Here is a 19,055-nt window from a genome sequence, read left to right as displayed (position 1 = left end):
TTTCTACAAAAACAATGGTGTGAAACAATGATGATGTCAGGGGGTGTGGCCTAACATGCAAATGAATTCTTGCTGGGATTTTTCTACCAACCCCACCCCCCGTCTATATTCATAATTGTGTATTAGTTAAGCACTGCATAAGGAAGACAGAACAATATGGCATTGCCTGAATGGTTTGCAAACTCTAGTGCTTTGCATATGTTCCATGCCAGTTCAATTAATATTTATTAAGGAGATGAGCAAAATTGTGGTAATAAACACCACCCCAATGTACATGGAAATGGCTCTCTTCACACCATCAAACCCCTGCTTTTTCAGAAATGATACAACATGGAGAGAGCTGTATGAGCATCTACTTCAGTGCTCCAGATATACAGACAGCACTCTCTAGAGCCATCTTCCTTTTGTAGCAAGCCACTATTATGCTGCCATTCTCCCTCATGTGCATTCACTGTATGTGTTTTGAACCTGTGAAAATTATTTGAGTCAGCTATGAGTTGGGGAGGGGGGAAATATTTTAAAGAAATGTTTCTTGAAATATACTCAGGCACTCCCGAGTATTCTGCTTACTGTTAGCTAGCCATCAAATATCTAAATCCTCCCTGTTTTATAATCAAAGTCATCCTCTGTGGTGGGGAGGTTCCATTTATTCTGGTTCAGCTTTGCCCGCCCTGATTGGCAGGTTCAGCACAGGCTGTCCAGTGCATCAGGGTTCAAATCTGTCAGAGATGTGAACACAGGTGAGACAAGAGTAGGGCTCTGGGTTGGAAAACGTCTGGAGGTTTGAATAGTGGAGCCTGGGGAGGGCAGGGTTTGGGGAGGGGAGGGACCTCGGCAGGATAGATTGCTGTAGAGTCCACCTTCTATTGCAGCCATTTTCTCCATCTGATCTTTATTGTCTGGAAAGAGCAAGAGACCTCCAGGTCCCTGGAGGCTGACAATCCTAGATGAGAAGAGAGGCAAATCTCCAGGTTTTCACACTTATATGGCATTTTTGAGTCACCTAAGCTTGTCAATGTACTAATACTGCGAAGAACAATATTTTGTCAGGTCCCCCCAGTACAGCAGAAGATCCCTATTTTCTGGCACTCCCTTTCCCTTCACTGATCAGTTGGCTGCTGGGGGAGAGTTACTGCCCCAAACACAACACGACTCACAAAAGTGAGATAGGCACGTCAGCGATATTGGGCGGGGGGGGGGGGGGGCGACACTCTAGTTTTTTAGCAAAACTATGGTAGAAATACCTTCAAATCATAGAGTTTTGCCCAAAAACCAGAGTGTCACCCCCAATGTCCCTGACAGGGCTACATCACCTGGAGGTGACATAGACATAGCATGCTTCTCCCTTCCCCTCTTCCAGAGCTTCCCAGTAAGTCCCCCGTCAGCTTGTCATTCAGATCTGGAAACCCTAATACTGGATTTTCCAGTAGAAGATGGCATTTTGCTTAATACTGAGAGACAAGTTCAAAGCACACACTAAAGTGTAGATTGTTCCACCCTTACAGTTACAGGCAAGAATCTGTTACACTACATTTTCTGGATTTGTTCAACTCCACATAAAACAGAAAAACAGACTCCTTGTTAGTCAGCCATGCCTAGATGATTTTTCATTTTCTATTCTGAGAAGTGCCTCCTTTATTACCCTCCGCTCTGTCTTATAGATATATGGCTTTAGTTCTCCTCCCCCCTCCTCTCTTCTAAAATGGAGAGAGGAGAACCACGCATACCACCCTGTGCTCCTTGGAGGAAGCGTGGGATAAAAATGTACTAGAGAAATAGCTTTCTTGTTTAAGCAGATTAATGAGCCACCTTGGGTCTCTGCTCTTTATCTACTTGTTCACCAGATAAAGCATTGCTTTTTATTTCAGTAGAATATTTACTAATAAGAAGCTGGCTCATATTTTGACACATGCCTGATCCCACAGACTGAATTTCATTAGCTCCTTTATCGGGCTCTGAATTAAAAGGTTATGCAACAGTAATGGAAAGAAGGAATCATACATTGTAGCCACATAACCCTTTCCATGAGTCATAATTGCATGTTAGGACTCAGCTGATCCAAGTCATTTAGCACTTTTATCTTAATCTTCTTGATTATTTTTGGATTAAAAGAGAAATAATGTCTTTGGATTTCAGAGATATTAATCAGCGCCTAAGAGGAAAGAAGAGATTGTCAAAAACAAAAATTAAAGTGATTGGTTCTGTTTGAAGTCATTTTCTAAAGAAAGCCTATATTATTACATATTTGGATTTTAAGAAAATTTTATTGAGTAGCAGGCAGATAAGGTTGTCAAGTCCAGGTTGGGAAATATCTGGAGATTCAGGCCCAGAACATGGGAGGGCAGAGTTACAGGATGGGAGGGGGCTCAGCAGGAATGTGCTGCCATAGAGTCTGCCCTCCAAAGCAGCCATTTTCTCTAGCCCAGGGGAACAAGATCTCTGTAATCTGGAGATCAGCAGTAGTTCTGGGAACTCTCTGGGCTCAACCTGGAGGCCAGCAGTCCTACATTCAGGTGATGAATTTTAGCATTTGTATAGCATTTTTAAGCATTCAAGGCACTAGACTGAATCCAGGAACACATGAGCAGAAACATGAACAGATTTAGTCTAGTTTCACTTTTACTAGATCTTCTAGAACACCTAGCATTTTCTATATCATATACTGCCCAGACACAGTTTGCAAACAATACTGTGCATGCAAAAAAAAAAAAAAAGATATGCTATAGTTAACATAGTGCAAAGGGCCAGCGTGAGGGTTTTTTCAACCTTCCACAAGGACCTTTATGAGTGAAAATATTTTGGTGGATCCAAGTCATTAGACCATAAGAACGTAAGAAGAGTGATCAGACCAGTGATCCATGCTGTCCAGCATACTGTTTCATAGAGCAGCCAGCCAGATGCTCTGCAGGTAGGCTGCCAGACCCCCCGGTCCGGCCAGGGGATCCTCCAGTCTGTAGAGCTCCAATCCATCAACCTCCAGCTGGCCAGAAGAGGAAACTACACCCCAATCAGGGACATCATAGTGCAGTGTCCCTGACATAATGATATCACTTACCAATGACACTCTGGGTCTGGGGCAAACTCTATGATTTGTAGCAAAAAAAAACCCCATAGAATTTTTGCCCGAAACTCAGAGCAATACTGTGTCACTGATGTCACTTCACAGTGATGCCATCGTGCTGCACGTGACCCCTGGACTGGGTCCAAGATTCCCCTGCCAGCATTGTGGTAGGACCTGGCAACCCTACCTGCAGGGCCAACAAACAGAGCACAGAGGCCGGCCTTCCTCTGATTCTGCCTACTATCACTGGAAATCAGAAGTTTACATTGGAGTATTCCTTACAACAGTCTTGTACAGTACCCAGTATTATTACCCCATAAGAGATTTTGCGAGGCGGGGGGGGGGGGAGGCTGAGAGAGTGTGACTTGCTGAAGATGGAATGCAGGTTGCCCAACAAACTGTGGAGGTTTGTTGGTAGATGATAAACTGGAATTTTAAACTATGGTTTGTATCAAGCATTGTAACAACTGCAGTTTGTTGTGATGCCTGAGTGGAAAAACCCCAGGATGCTCCCACACTCCTCCCCTCTGCCTGCTCTCCATGCTCCCTTTTCCAAAGAGTGATCATTCACCAATGAGCTTCCCAGAGGGGAAATCTTAAAAGGAAGTGAAATGCAAAATAGAAAGGCTATTTTGTGGATTTACTACAGAAATTATAACACATTTTGTATACACATGTACAAAAAGTTTAGGATTTCAGTATCCCAGATAGAAAGGGAGAAAGAGACTGACAATTGTTAGCTGAGGAGGGGAAAATGTGGTTTACCTGAGGCCTCTCCTGTTGACCGTTTTCCTCCTACTTTTTACAGCTAATAGTAAGCAGGCGGTCCACATTCTGGTACTATAATATAGCTTGAGATAGCATTCAGGGATTTTGCTTGGAAGAGGCAGGAAAGGAGGTAAGCAGGAAAGGAAGTAAGCAGACTGACGAGGATACATGAACAAACTATAGCCTGTTATATGCTTCTGGCAGACTAGTCAGGGTATATGCAACAAATGTGCTTTAAACAGACCTTTGAAAGCAGCCTATATGGAGGCCACAAGAAAGCACCTTCATAGGACAGTGGGCCACAGTGCTGAAATCATTAATCAATATGGACCATCTTGTGTCAGAAGCAGATTGAAAAATGCTGTGAGGTCCCACCTGTTTACCCTGTGATGGGTGGTGCTCTGCCACCCTGCTTGTTGCTCAGAGGAAGGTTCTCCAGGCCTCAAAACAGGCGGGGAGGGGGTTGCATTGCCTTGTTCCTCCTCCTTCTCCTCCCAACTGGACACTACCTTCTCACAGCCTTGTGTTGCCAGTCATAACTTCCTACCCAGCCTGTTGCATGGGAACTCCATCTATATTCCTGCTGATTCCGCCTTCTCCCACTCTACCTATCCTCAACCTCATCTGCCTTGAACTCGTCACCCACTGACCACCCCTCGTGCCACTCCTGCTTATTCCCTTCCTATTGGCCCTCCCACCTTTGAGCCCTCCCCTTCCAAGCACCCCTCACCGGGGTCACCCACCCCCAGCTGCCTTGGATGGATGGCTATCCCTGATGGGGTTGAGGGAGATTGGCCTCACTAGCTGCAGGCACTCACCAGAACAGCCCAGGCCCCAGGGTCCTCATCTCCCTAGACTGAGTTCCAGTAGAGATGCCATGGCTTGAGGACACCCAGCATCTCTGTTTTCAGAGAGAAAGGCTCCCAGCCTGCGTCTTCAGCTCCATTGTGGCCAGTGTCTTCACTGCCACAGCTGCCTTCGCCTCCAAACTCTTGCCTGGCTCCTCTTGCCTCATGCTCCAAGGGGTCTCCACCAGCTTCCTCATGGCCAGGGCTGTCACTCCCTAGACTGTCAAGTCCTTAGATGCCCTCAGGTAAGTCCTGGGTGTCAGAGACAGCTGTAAGAAGAGCCTATCAGGGTGAAGTGGAGAAGGCTCTGCTGATCCTGCGGTTGCTCTGTACCCCCACCCGCTGCAGCAGTCAGGCCAGGGTCTGCCCCTGATCCCAGACAATGTTATGTCCCCCCTCCCAAAAAAAACATAGTGTTTGTCATATGAAATGGTTTTAAGCTCAGACATAGCTGAAAGAAACCCATACCTGGCCAAGTCACCTCGAATGTTGCTCTAGCTCTTCTACTGATGTTTTACATGATGTTTCACATTAAGTGACCCTGAGGTTTAAAATGTATTAGAAGGAAAGCAAAATGAATGAGATACTTCCATCAGGTCCAAGAATTTTTAAAACATATAGCCTGTGTGAGAAGCATTGTTATACTAAAGGAACAACAGAAGTCTTCTGTCTGCCAAAAGTGTTATTAATACTGACATGCCTCCATTCTGTTGGCGGCAATCTCTACCCTTTTGGTTATTACTTGGCCAGACTATCTTTGCCAGATCCAGAACAGCCAGACAGATTTTACAGACACTGTTAGGAAAGAATGGAGGTGGATTGGCAAAAGGAATATGAGTCTGGAACTAGTCACTCTGCATGCTAGAATCTAAGCCCTCTAAAAAAATGGCTGGTTCTTGAAGGAAAGAGCTCCAGTATGCAGATCTTTAGAGAAGTCATGTAGAGCTCAACCGAGGCACCATTGTATTGTATGTTTTGATCCAATGACATGTTCAGTCAAGGCAATAACTGTCTTCATCCTCTTCCAACAGGCCAAGACAATTCCTTCACTTCAGCTCTCATTCAAACAGGTCAATCAAGCCTCTTTCTAGTTTCCAGTCCTTCCCCTTCTCCTCTGACTGGAGGAGCAGTCAGTCTCTGATCTGCCTTACATTCCCTCTTACACCAATCAAAAGCCCTGGTTCAGACTTTTCAAGATCTCCCCTGCCTCCTGTTAAGGCTGCCAAATCTACATTTGTTTCCTATTGTGCTTGATTTCCATAACTGAGATTCCTTTCCCATGTCAACCAGCATATATGCCTACTCTCCTGCTTGCCTTCTGTCCATGTGCCCTGGGTTCTGACTTACTGGTTAAGCTAACCATTGCTTCTAGATCTTCCTCTTGCCTTTCCTGGCTCTTCTCTGTGAACCATCCTTCCTCATACCTTCAAGCCTTAGGAAGCCATCCTTTATGGTTCTCCAATCCAGAAAAGTATCAGTAATGCTTTCCCTGTCCTCCTGTCCTCTGTTTGCTTCTTGCTTCCTTTCCCCCAGTCTCTGAGGGTACACAGTGCTCTGTTGGGGTACTAAAAGGAGAGTGCCAGGATCAAGTACTGGTACTGATGACTTCTGTGGTATTTGTGCTTGAATGTACTGAAATCCTGCTCTGACTGCTTTCCTGCAACCCAGATTCCTCTTCTTTCTTAACAATATACAATGCAGACATACAGACACAGAAAGTCATAAAGCACAGTAACAAAACCTACATTGTGCTGTTTTCCAGAATATTCTAACTGCTGTGATAGCTGATGCAGTTTTCTTTGCCCTTTCCACATAGAGCAGAAGAAGACAAAACTCAAAGGGCAATTGCCTTTAGGTCAACGTATGCACAATATGATTCAGACAGCCAAGGAATTGTGAAACGAAGAATACCTTTCTGTCTCAAGACAGTTGGACAATTGGCAAAACAACAAGCACTGTAAATGGGATGGAAAACTAAAAAACATCTAGCAAAGGTAAATGTTAAAGGACAAAGCACCAAGAAATAAACCCATCCAAGGCAAACACTGTGACAAAAACCATTATGTTCCATATCATAACACACAGATAATGAACGAAATGTTCTTCAGGGGGAGAAAAACCCTAGTAAAAATTAATCAACAATTGGTTGAAAAATGACACACCAGTCTCTACTACTATCAAAATATGATATGATCACTGCTATTATATATTACTCACTTGATTTCATTTAAAAGGAAGTGTATGGAACTACATAGAATACTTTGCTCGATTAAAAATGTGACCCTAATAATTACAGTAGAAAAAATTGTATGACAATTAGAAGAAGGTTCCAGTTCTCCCTGAATCAAAGCAATCTATGAGATACTTGTCTTTATTGTGGAGCACTTAATCACCTACATTTCCTTCCCCCACAAATTTCCAACTTTTCCTCTTACCTTGCCAAAACTTCCCTTCCCAATTGCTCGGAGAATCTGAAAGTGATCAAAGTTCACTGCAAAAAAAATAAAAATCTCATTAGTTTTCCACCAAGGTATTTCAAAGAAGCATGCCACTGATCATTTCACCAGATAGCAAGGTATAATTTATTAGATCTGGACCTGGTTTTGATTTGTATTTAGCAGTGAACACTCATTGATTTTGGGTCAGCCATACTCTCATCCTAACTTACATTACAGGGATAAAATGGGGTAACCCTCAGGTACATAGCTTCTTGAAAGAAAGGCAGGATCTAAATATGAGAACTAACCAAATAAACTGTCAATTACATAGGTCAATGCTGAGCAATCAGTTACTTTACAAAAAGGACTGTGCAAAAGTCTCTGTCACATTCAATATAACTGTAATTCAATAAATGACAAATCCCACTATTGTCTCCTAGAGGGTTGAGAGTTAACATCAGGCGTGTGCCACAGAAATGTAGGTGAGGCACTTAACTGGAGTTGACCCCCTGCCTCAAGCCAGCATTTTCAACCAGAATTCTCAATCTAGGCAGAGAATCCTACATAGCAGTTGAAAGAAAACTAACTCCAGTTAAGCTATCCATGCAGAACTGGAGTTTGTCTAAACCCACAATTCCTTCACTACACTAAATGCAAGAAAGGAAGGTGGAATAGAAAGGCTGGCTTAATACCAGTTTGGTTCTACCATCCAAGCAACAGAGAGGGTGTAAAAGTACACTGAGTTATCACACATAGAGGATGATGAGACCTATGCCCTTGTCACAATAAGCAAACTACCCTGATCAGCCTGGATGAAAGGTTCAAGACAGCTCCCTTCCCAACTTTCTAGGAAGAGGCAGGGAAGGATGGATCTATTTGTTCTTCCATTTTTAGTACATTCTTCCCTGTCCCATTTCCATTACTTACTGTCAATCTGACTTCCCATCTTGTTTGTCTTTCATAAAACACAAAATAGTCCTAAAACACAATCTAGGCATTGAAAGAGGATCAGGAATGTGATACACAAAGCAGTGCTGCACATTCAGGTTCTGTGATTGGCTCACTGCTTATAGAATACCTTTATTTACTTAGTTAGTTCCTTCATTTATAGCTCACATTTCTTGCTGAGACTCACAGCAGATAACAGAAGTAATCTGAACTCTAATGAACAGTGCACAAGGGCCATATAGAACTGTGCTTGGGGTTATTATATTGAGACCCCATGCACACTGACAAACATTACCAATGTTTTATCTTTTTACAGAACTCATCCTGTTTTGGGCTGTCATTGATGCTATAATCTAGGCTCCCTTCTCTTCTTCTAACACAAGTACACTAAGGTTGCTAGTGCCCATCTTCTCTTCAGCAAAAGCACATGGGCAAAATTTGGCATGCCAGATTCAAAATTTCAGGACTGTGGCTGACTGGTGGCCATACACTAACATTTCATGGGCACCAGTCTTTTGTTTCTACTGTTATGACATGTGTCACACAGCCAATTCATAGAAAGACATAAATAGCAAGCTGCCAGTTTCTGGCAGAAGTAGCAACTCCCCCAAATTTGACTGCAGTTCTTGCACATTATAGAAATCTGAGTTGCCACCCTGTGGAATTTCAAAGTGTATTGAATCTGAAACTAACTTTAAACATTTGATGCTCTGAAGTACTGCAGTCGGAGCCCTCTGCTCACGACCTGAGTTCGATCCCAGTGGAAACTGGTTCAGGTAGCCGGCTCGAGGTTGACTCAGCCTTCCATCCTTCTGAGGTCGGTAAAATGAGTATCCAGCTTGCTGGGGGGGAAGTGTAGATGACTGGGGAAGGCAATGGCAAACCACCCTGTAAAAAGTCTGCTGTGAAAACGTTGTGAAAGCAACGTCAACCCAGAGTCGAAAACGACTGGTGCTTGCACAGGGGACTTTTTTTAAAAAAAAAAAATCAAGCCTAATCCTGGCAACCTGAAAGGATGGATGAAACATTTAAACAATATTAGTAGCACCACATGATTTCTCACAGGGCAATAGTATGCCTTTGATTCCTGCCAGTGTGCTGCTTTTGAACCAGAAGTCTCCTGTGTGGCCTCTCAGTGCTTGACCACCACTGAGAAGCCTTCATTGTACATAATGTCTGTAATTGATTTGCATACTCAATTACATCAAACCAGAAAACTGGTATATCATTTTTGCAAAGCAGGATGAAATCATGGAAGACCCACTGAACATCTTGAACTCCCCTGCTTCTAATTGCATCTTAGAATTATGACAGCCAAATGAGCAAAGGCTTGAGCTGTAGTAGAAGTAGATGTGATGTTCCATATTGGGCTGCTGTCAAAAAAGGAGGAGCTACTCAGTTTTCCACCTTTCCCTCTAACATGCAGGTAGAATGAGCCAGTGCTTTTTTTGTAGAAAAAGCCCAGCAGGAACTCATTTGCATATTAAGCCACAAACTTGACATCACCATTGTTTCACACAGAGCTTTTCTGTAGAAAAAGCCCAGCAGGAATCATTTGCATATTAGGCCACACCTCCTAACATCGCCATTGCTCCACAGGGCTTTTTTGTAGAAAAAGCGCAGCAGGAGCTCATTTGCATATTAGGCCACACTCCCTGATGCCAAGCCAGCCAGAACTGTGGTCCTGTTAAAAAAAAAAAGCCCCGGAACTAGCTATGCTGTGATATCATCACTACAGCTGTTTCCTGCTCCCCATTTGCTGTTCCTGGCAGGAGTGAGAAATTACACAAGTAAATGGTGCCACACATTACAGGACCATTCATGTTTAGTAACATTCCTATGTCAAGCACTGCAACAAGTCTAGCCTTTAGTTACTCCATACAACTTGGGTATTCTCTGTTAATATGCTTTTTTCCCCTTTGATCCTGGGCCTCTTACATATTCACCCAATATGGATCTAAAAGCACATACAAATCAATGGGTATTACAGAGGTGCACTGGTGTGCAGGCTTGCACCTTCACTGCCACATTTATTGTAGCAATTATGATGTCTAGAAATGCATTTTTCTTTCTGGGAAATCATGAGAGGATGCTAATGAGAACCCTGAAGCAGTACAAATGATGCTTATGGAGAGGAGCATTCTGTTTGCCTCGCAGAGAAGTCTTTTCTGCCTTACATTGCCCAGAGATGTTTTTGTATCCTTATAATGCATGGAATGGTATTTCTAAATAATGTCATATACAACAGAAATCCAGTGGCTACAACAGACTAACACGATCACGCCTCTGGACGTATGAAATAATGTCAACCCACTGTCAAAATAGTGCACTCTTATTAATAAATACGGTGCAATGACCCAAAGAATGAATTGGTAAAATGGAAAGATGACTCTGTTTGGTTTAAAAATTAGCTGGGCAAAAAGGAGCACTTTATGGATTAAAGAAGTGATTACAGGAAATGACTTCCATACGTTTTGTATCCACAGACTCCAGAAGGCTGCTGTGCTTGGCTGTGATGAGTTCCTAATAGTGGTGGTGAATCTTGCTACTGGTGCTAAGAGGAAACAAACATAAGCCTCTGGCTTCTGTTGATTTATGACTCCATTTGTATTTTAGCTAGAACCATGATGGAAACTAATGGTGGAAGGGAAGAGTGTTTGTATATTACTTTAATCATGTTTAATGTTGCCTGGACCTTCAGACAAAGCAACTAGAAAATTATTAGTACTGAGATGATGGTCATGATCTGGCCTTTATAAAAAATAACCATAGTGCAAGATGGCTGTATAATTCATTTATCTAACCAGATAAAATTTTGTTTCAATTAAAAATAAGCATCCTGCTTCAAATGTTATAAGAGTCATTAAAAGATCCCCATTTCAGTCCAGCCTTGAATTCCAAGGTTAATATCATGAAGTTATGTTGTGTTTTCTGCAGAAGCTGACAATATCTATGACTTTTGTAGGATATTCCTTAGATAACAGTATTATTAGAAGAGTATGAATCTACCTTAGCCCAGGCTCCGTAATGCATGTAGGGCACTGTCTTTGTTCTGTTTACTAAAATGGGAAGCTACAAAGTGCATGAATTCACAGAGCTGTTTGTTCTCTTGAAATAAACAAGGAAGCATGCACACACAGAAAACCCATAGGCACATTAAAACCCATAGAAAGTTCTGAGTTTTGACCTCTAAAACCACATAATCATTGGTGTGGGAGTATTTAATACGTCTTTACAGTTTTAAGGGGAAAGAAAGGGGAAATGAAGATCTGGAAATTGACAAAAGAAAATAAATGAACAGTGTTAACTGGGTGGGCCAAACTGGCACTGGGATATGGTCTTCCTACTACAGAATGCCAGACTATGATGGTACAAATTCTAGAAGAGTGCAAAAGTACCAATTTATAGTATAAATAATTATTAAAATTTGGACATTTTTCCCAACTATGATTAATTATTCTAAAGTATTTTAATTATGCTTTAAATTAGGATTACCCATTTGACTTTCAATTTTGAGATGGACCTTTTTTGTTAAATGAGGAGTTCTCCAGCCCTCCACTGGAAATATTTCCTATTGGATTTTATTGCTGGCGAAAGTCTCAGGTTCTTTTAAAAGAAAAGACTTCAGCAAGAAGTTAATTTTCCCATTGAAAGTTGTAATACAGCCAAATTAACAGTGCAATTCCCAAGCAAAATTACACAGATTAAACCCATTGAAGTCAACTGGTTTAGAAGGGTATAACTCTGCCTAAAATGGCACTGTCAACTTAACTGTATAACAACCAATTGGGTTTTGTCATGGTGGAAAAGACCCACACTTTGACTTGTTCTGATGTCTTGGGGAGGCAGTTTTGACAAGCAGAGAATCTAGCAAAGAAGGAAAGAGAATGGACAGATGTGCACATGTCAAACATAGACATAAGGAAGAGTGAATTTCACACTTTAATGAAAAACATCCCGCCAAATCTGGGGCTGTAGGCTTCTTTTTGGAGGAGCCAGATTACAAAGATCACAGAGGATTAGGCCTATGTACATCCAGTAAATCCTGGCTTCTCTCAGCAAATCTAGGTTTTGGCACTGTTGCTCTTTTCCCCCAACCTCCTCAACAGAGACCCGGCTGCTATTTCAACCTGCCTTGCAGCACTCAATTGGCCACCAGGTATCCCTGCTTGGAGGCTAGCAAAAGTAAAAGCCAGGCTTTCATGTTAACCCTTTCTCCACACAGTCCCCAGGTCCCAGCAGGGGATCCCCCAGTTATGCAGGCTCCACCCTGTCAGCTGTCCGGCAAGGGGAAGTCCTGCCCCAGCAGCCAGGATGTTCCTTTAGAAAGTTTAGATCTTTGTGGGTTTAGAAGCCTGAAAACTCCCATGTGTTTTAAAATGTGTATTTGCCTTTAAATTTGAGCAGGAAGTGAAAACTGCACTGAGAGGGGCTAGCAGCAGAGCCACCTGTGTGAATGAGTAATATCTTCTTATAGGAACCAGAGCCAGTAAGTGTGTGAGAGAGCAAGAGCAGTCTCTATGCTTGTTTTGCATTTGTTTCTGATATCTTTGTATAGGAACCTGTTTATGGGTTGGAGGAAAACTCCATCTCGCTCTCTTTTTTTATTTGCCTGTGTTAGTCTGAAGAAGTTGGTGGAAATACAGCAGTTCCTGTGAATTCATCCCCAATGAGATCACAAAAGGGTGTGCTTGCAAACTCTGTTTATTTTGACTGCTTGTAATGCGTGTTCACTTTCATTTACTGGTATTGCAGCTCATGAGGGACAAGGAAATGAAGACTCTTCAGGGGCACTGTACTGCTGTATTTTTATTTGTTTGTTTTAGAGAATGGGAAAGTCTTCTGGCTCCACCCCCAAAGTCCCCAGGTATTTTCTGAGTTGGACCTCGCAACCCTATCAAAGATTAATGTAAACTCTAAAATGTTTCATAATTTTCCCCTCCTCTGTATCAGGGACAAACTCTTCTTTTCATTGGGACCCTATCACCATTAAGATATCAGCAGGTACGGATACTGTGGCCGTGGATATCCATTAGTCTGACAAGCTCATACCACCAAAAGCAGCTCTTCTACAGAGAGGAGAAGATAGTATTTGGAAATATACAAGTCAATAAGAGGGACTTCAGGATGCATGACAGAGCTAATGGAGAAAGTACAGGTTTACTCCCCTGCCTTTGAAGAAAACACATGCCCTGTGCAGAATTTGTAATCTACTCTACATTGCACAATGGGTGTGAAACATTCACATATCCGGAGGCAAAGATTTGCAAATTGAAAATGGTGTCACAAACCTCTAAGAGAATTTTAACACATTTTTGTGGGAAACTAAATCTTGGCTCCACAGCCTAAACCCACATATCACAAAGACAACTGTCCAACTGTCTTATGAGTCATTCACCCACCTAGTGATACGTATTAAGTATGAAGGTGAAAAGAATCAGGTATTCAAATATGAATTGGTTTTATAACTATTTTATAATTAATAGCAAATACAGTTTATCTGGGCTAATACTCTTGTTAGGAAATTTTAGGCAATATTAACTGTGAAGGACTTAAAGTTTATGTAGAGAACAGCCATATCCAGCCAAGTATCCTGCAGTGAGTTGGATCCAAACCTGTGTGAGCAGAGGAGTGCTTCTGCTTGCCCAAGAGAGGAGACTCATGATTTCTTTCAATTCCCCTTTCCCACTGGAGCCCCCTGCAATGCAATGTGAAGGGGGAGGCATGTAGATCCATCCTTTGTGCTACATTCTGCCTGCACCATTTTCCAACCCAATATATGCCCAGAACATAATTAAACCAACAATGCTATTACCAACATAGAAATAGAGTATTCACACAACTTCCACCTGTATAGACTAGTCAAAATATCTGAAACCAATAAAATGCCTAGCATTATGATGGGCGCTGGGATGTTGAGGGCCCATATAATGAAGGAACCAATGGAGAGCTGCAGTGATTACTGTGTCTGGCACAAACTGGCCTTCCAAACTGAATCTTATTTACTACTTTGTCATATGGGAAATGCAGTGTGTCTCATCTGCAAACTCTCTTAATCTTATCTTTCAATAGCCACCTGTACCAAGAGAAATCAAAGCTCAGAACAAAAAATAGTCCATGCAGCTGTTGCATAAACACAGAGATGGTGCTTATGGCCTTTGGAAACTTGCCTCAAAGTGTCTGTGGTTATTTTTGAAGTTAAAAAATGTCAGAAGAATAGAACAGGGTTGCATGATTGCAGGCCAATCACAGAGAAGAGCTTCCAAGCTTTTCTGAAGAACCTTTTAGGTTCTTGAGTGCTTCCCCTCTGTGTATAGAGATCCCTTTTCCCACCCAAAGGATCACATGACAGAGGAAGGGCAAGCATTCATTCTCTCAGTTCCCCTCACTGATGAACATCAGGCTTAAAAAAAAAAGGTGGTGCCCTGAATTCTCTATTCATTTGCCACCAATCAGTAATTTCTTACAGGCATATAAAGCTTGATGAACACATGGAACTCAACTGCCTGAAGGGCAGATCTGTTCATTTCAGTGGAGGAAGCAGGTTCCATTACACACAATTCTATTGCAGATTCCACTAGACACATACCTGCTACCTCATCTAATAAAGCAGTCCACAAACCCCATGGTTTCTGCACTTGAAGCGCATACTAGACTCGAGATCATTCCATGAAAGAATTCCATTAAAGGTGTCAAGAGTTACTCTTGCAATTGTGTATTGCTGTTTCCTGACTGGTAGTAACCTTGAGGATTCTGCTCTTGCCTGTAACGAGCATAAGTATTTTCTAACCAAGCTCTAGACAGGCCAAGGTCTGGTTCTTGAGATATGTTTGCACCTGCTTCAAGGGGCATCTGCCCGCCATTTTCAGTTTTCGCAAGAAGCATCTTGCCTGAAGTGTCTCAGTATTTCAATAAAGCTCTTTTACAAAAAAAGGAGTGTGTTGATAGCTGAGAACCCTGTGGATCTTGACAAAGATAGCAAAGATAGCTTGAAAAGATAGCAAAATGTAGTGACAACAACTTTGAAAAGATATGTAATTATGCAAATGCATGGAAGACAGGACACTGGACAGTTTTAATCAAGATACTTATATGCAGGGCTTTTTTTGAGCAGGGATGTAGTTCTGGCTGGCTTGGTGTCAGGATGTGGCTTAATATGCAAATGAATTCCTGCTACACTTTTTCTACAAAAAAAGAGCCCTGCTTCGATGGAGCCTCTGTATTCAGAAGCAGTCTATAACTCTGAGGCCCATTTACCAGGGACAATCAATGTGACAGCTCCATGGCAGACCCATGCCTGCTAAGTTCCCAGGGCTTATTTTGTATCAGGAACTCTTTTGCATATTAGGCCATCCCCCTCCCCCGATGTAGCCAATCCTCCTGAAGCTTACAGTAGGCCCTGTAAACTCTTGGAAGATTGGCGACATCAGGGAGGGTGTGGCCTAATATTTAAAGGAGTTCCTGCTACAAAACACGTAGAGAAGTACATGAAGTCCACAAAAAAGAACTTAGTTAGACAAACAAATGCAATGGTGAATTAATAGTTTTATCAACTGGCTTGTCACTGCAACCCTCACATGAAGCAGCTGTTTTGTTTCCACTTCCTTGATGCCTAAACTGTTTACTGTAATTTAAGTGTTTCTGTACATATGTAAATTATGAAACATGTTGTAAGGTTTCATTAATAAATTACACAAATTAATATTGCACAAATCTTTTATTTTGCAACTGAAGCAACTACAGCTCCCCACAAAAGATATGCATGCTCTATTTCAGTAACTCAGTTAAATTAATAGCCTTTTCAAATAAACAGTGTTTATATTATTGCTTTCCTACCAGGAATAAATTTGTTAATACACTGACCTCTGTGATATAAAATTTTAATATATAACCACATTGACCACATATGATGTTCCTGACATTTGATGCCTTCTTTTAGTCTTCTGCTGAATTTAAGCACATTTATATGCCAACTATTGTTATTGATTATTTGTCAATATTCAATAATCATCTCCAAGTGATGTCACTGTGGGTTTAATTCTGCTTATTAATACAGATAAGGCTACATGACTGCAAATCAGCAGAGTATTAATTTGAAGATCTGCTCTACCAGCAGCTAAGTGCTTTGCTTCAGTTATAATCAACTCCCAGACCATTACACTGGATTAAACTGCATTACCATTACTATAATGTTATAATTATGATATTATAATAGGACTGCTATGGCTTTCATGATATCTGTGCAGGCAGACATGGCAATGTAAGGCCTGGGGGAAAGAAATACCATCCAAGAGTTAATTTTTCTTTTGACCTTTTTTGTGTTGTCATTCCTTAACCATTCTCAAAGAAAAATGAAAGGCATGCCAATCTGGGTATCATCCTATGTGAACAGTACAGCCTAGTGCATGCAGGACAGCCATTTGGTGCATGCAAGACCACCCTCAATCTGAATGATCTTTTTCACACAGCCTAAGTATTCCGGTATGCCAGCTGGTCAGTTACCGAACAGTAACGGGTTTCTGCTGGCATTTCAGACAGACCCGATTCAGTAACTGGCTGCTACCGGAATACTCTCACCTTTTCACACAGTCCCACGGCTGTCCCGGTAGTGAGGCATGCCTGAGTCGTTACTAACAAAGAGCAGCTTCTTCCACTTTTCAACCCCTTCTTCTGGGTTGAAATCACTATGGGGTGCTGTGTGAAATGTCCAGTATCTAACCCGGGAGCAGTTTTCGCGCCCTTTTTTGCCCGCCGGCGCGCACGATCTCCGGCTTTTTTGGGGGGGGGGGGAACGTCTGGCTAAGATCTCTATAGCGCTATAGCGACGTATCACAACAGCATCACCATAGGGATGCCTGGGCTCCATTGAGATGCCAGATATCGCCGTCGCTGAAACCTGGTAACTTATCTCAATAGAGCCTAGCCATCTCTATGGTGTTGCTGTTGTGATACGTCGCTATAGCGCTGTAGCACTATAGCGATCTTTGCCCGACGTTCCCCCCCCCCAAAAAAAGCTGGAGATTGCGAGCCGGCAAGCAAAAACGGCTGGCGCTGGTGGAAGCGAGATAAGAGCGGAACAGTGTGAAATGGCTCGCTTCAATCACGGAACCCTATCGGAAAAAAAAACATGTGTCTGAAAACTCCCATCCCTGTCTCGGATTACTGCAAGGCGGCACAATACCAACTCCCTTCCGGCTTCCACTGGTAAGTGTGAAAAGGTCCATTGTAATAAAGGAAAAGAGAGAGATCCAGATATTTTGCTTATGCATGAGGACAGTAATGAATTCCAGAGTGTGGAAACCCAATGAGCAAAAAACCCACACCCTTCCATATACAGGGAAAAGGGGATCCGCTCATGCTCATGCCCAAAGGCATTTCAAGGACGCCTATGCAATGCAATGCAGGATTGCTCCGCAGAAGATGGGTAAGCACATGCCTTCCTATCTACCTCTTGATGCGGATACAAATCTGTTTCTTCTTTAGTGCTTCTTCAGCTGCTCATGATTTCCCCTACACAGCATTTGTCACGTGTAAAGCCTCTAGGCTTGCAAGCATCTTGGTATCAGGGTCTGTTTAGCTTAAAGCTTGCATAGGGTCACATTTTTGTTTTTCCATCAGGCTCTGTCTGATCTGGCACAAATCTGTGGACAGATTTACTATTGTCTGCGCAGCAATGTGAAAATGTATCCAAGCAATTCACATTCTTCAGAAGGCAGCACAGACCATTTTTTAAAAAAAGTTATTCAGAAACAAACAGCTTTATATTTTGTATAGGCATTGTGGGAAGGAAATAAGGACATTTCTGGCTTGCTTGCTTGAAACATTTCCCATGGTAAATATATATGTTTTCCTCTTCATCATATTTATAAGCCAGAGATTCCCATGTACTGTCAACATGATTTTCCATTGTCTCTCTCTTGGTGCGTATGTGTGTGTCTGTACACACACAAAAGCAGGAGACTCACAAAGACTTATAGGGGGCATCTCATTTACCCTCCCACACTATCTCTTCTTTCCCTTCCACAAAAGGCCCCATAGCCTCTCCCCCTTTCCTGCTTACTTCACTCCTTCCCACCCACCATCTTTATCTTCCCTCCATCTTCAGCTTTCCCACTTTCCCTTTCCCAGGCATCCTTCAGAAGGAGTCTAGCCAACTTGAATGGTACCAGACACTGGGGCAGTCCCATTTGTGCAATTTTGGCCAGATCAGGCTGGGACCTCTTGTGTAGTTGGGAATGCACAAAGGGACGACCCTCTCACCTGTATCCCCTCCTCATATTTTTATTAATTTACTTAATTTATACTATGACTTTTTCCCTAACGGGGACCAAAGCAGTTTACATCATTCTCTTGTCTTCTATTTTATCTTCACAATAACCCTGTAAGTTATATTAGGCTGAGAGAAACAGTTACTGGCCCAAGGTCAGTAACTGTTTTTCATAGCAGAGTGGGGAATAAAACATGGATCTACCAGATCCTAGTCTGAAACTCTAATCACTACACCACACTAACTTTCATAGAGTAGCCACTGTTGAACAGTAGAAAGCAGCCAGACCTGGGTGAATCATGCAGGTTGGGGGGGGGGGGGGGGTAGCAAGTCACCTGGTGATTGCTGTATGGTCTGGCCCCAACAGTTCCTCTTTCAAAGGCCTAAAGAACTCTGGAGAGGAACTTGTTTCATTCTCCTGCCTTTTCCTGACAGAAACCAAGGCTTGAAGGCTGGTAATACTGCAGCAGTTGCCTAGCAATAGCCACTGAGAACATTCATTTCTTAAAATTACACATTCTGTTTCTTTTATTTCTGGGGGGTTTAACCACTGAATTTAAAAAATTGGTATATTTCAAATTTTTCTGCTGGTTTGGGGCTTGTTTCAGGTTTATATAAATATTTGTCTTGTCTGTTCATGGCTCCATGTTGAAAACTAGATATATTGATTATTCATATATTATGCCATTACCTCCCCACCAAAACCCTGTTTCCTATTCCCACAT

The 19,055-nt window shown here is 42.3% G+C and overlaps 1 protein-coding gene across 1 annotated transcript in view; it reads right to left on the bottom strand.

The window, feature by feature from the left end:
• STK32C (serine/threonine kinase 32C) overlaps positions 1–19,055 on the bottom strand; it is a 225,983-nt gene that overhangs the window by 91,287 nt on the left and 115,641 nt on the right. Inside the window, exon 2 of the mRNA XM_060241388.1 lies at positions 7,113–7,168. Coding sequence (XP_060097371.1) covers positions 7,113–7,168 — 56 coding nt within the window. The remainder of the gene's footprint in view (positions 1–7,112; positions 7,169–19,055) is intronic.

The sequence above is a fragment of the Heteronotia binoei genome, chromosome 6 (assembly GCF_032191835.1).
Source record: "Heteronotia binoei isolate CCM8104 ecotype False Entrance Well chromosome 6, APGP_CSIRO_Hbin_v1, whole genome shotgun sequence".
Lineage (NCBI taxonomy): Eukaryota > Metazoa > Chordata > Lepidosauria > Squamata > Gekkonidae > Heteronotia > Heteronotia binoei.
Note: the sequence above shows the minus strand (reverse complement) of the source record. Positions and strands in the feature narration are given on the sequence as shown.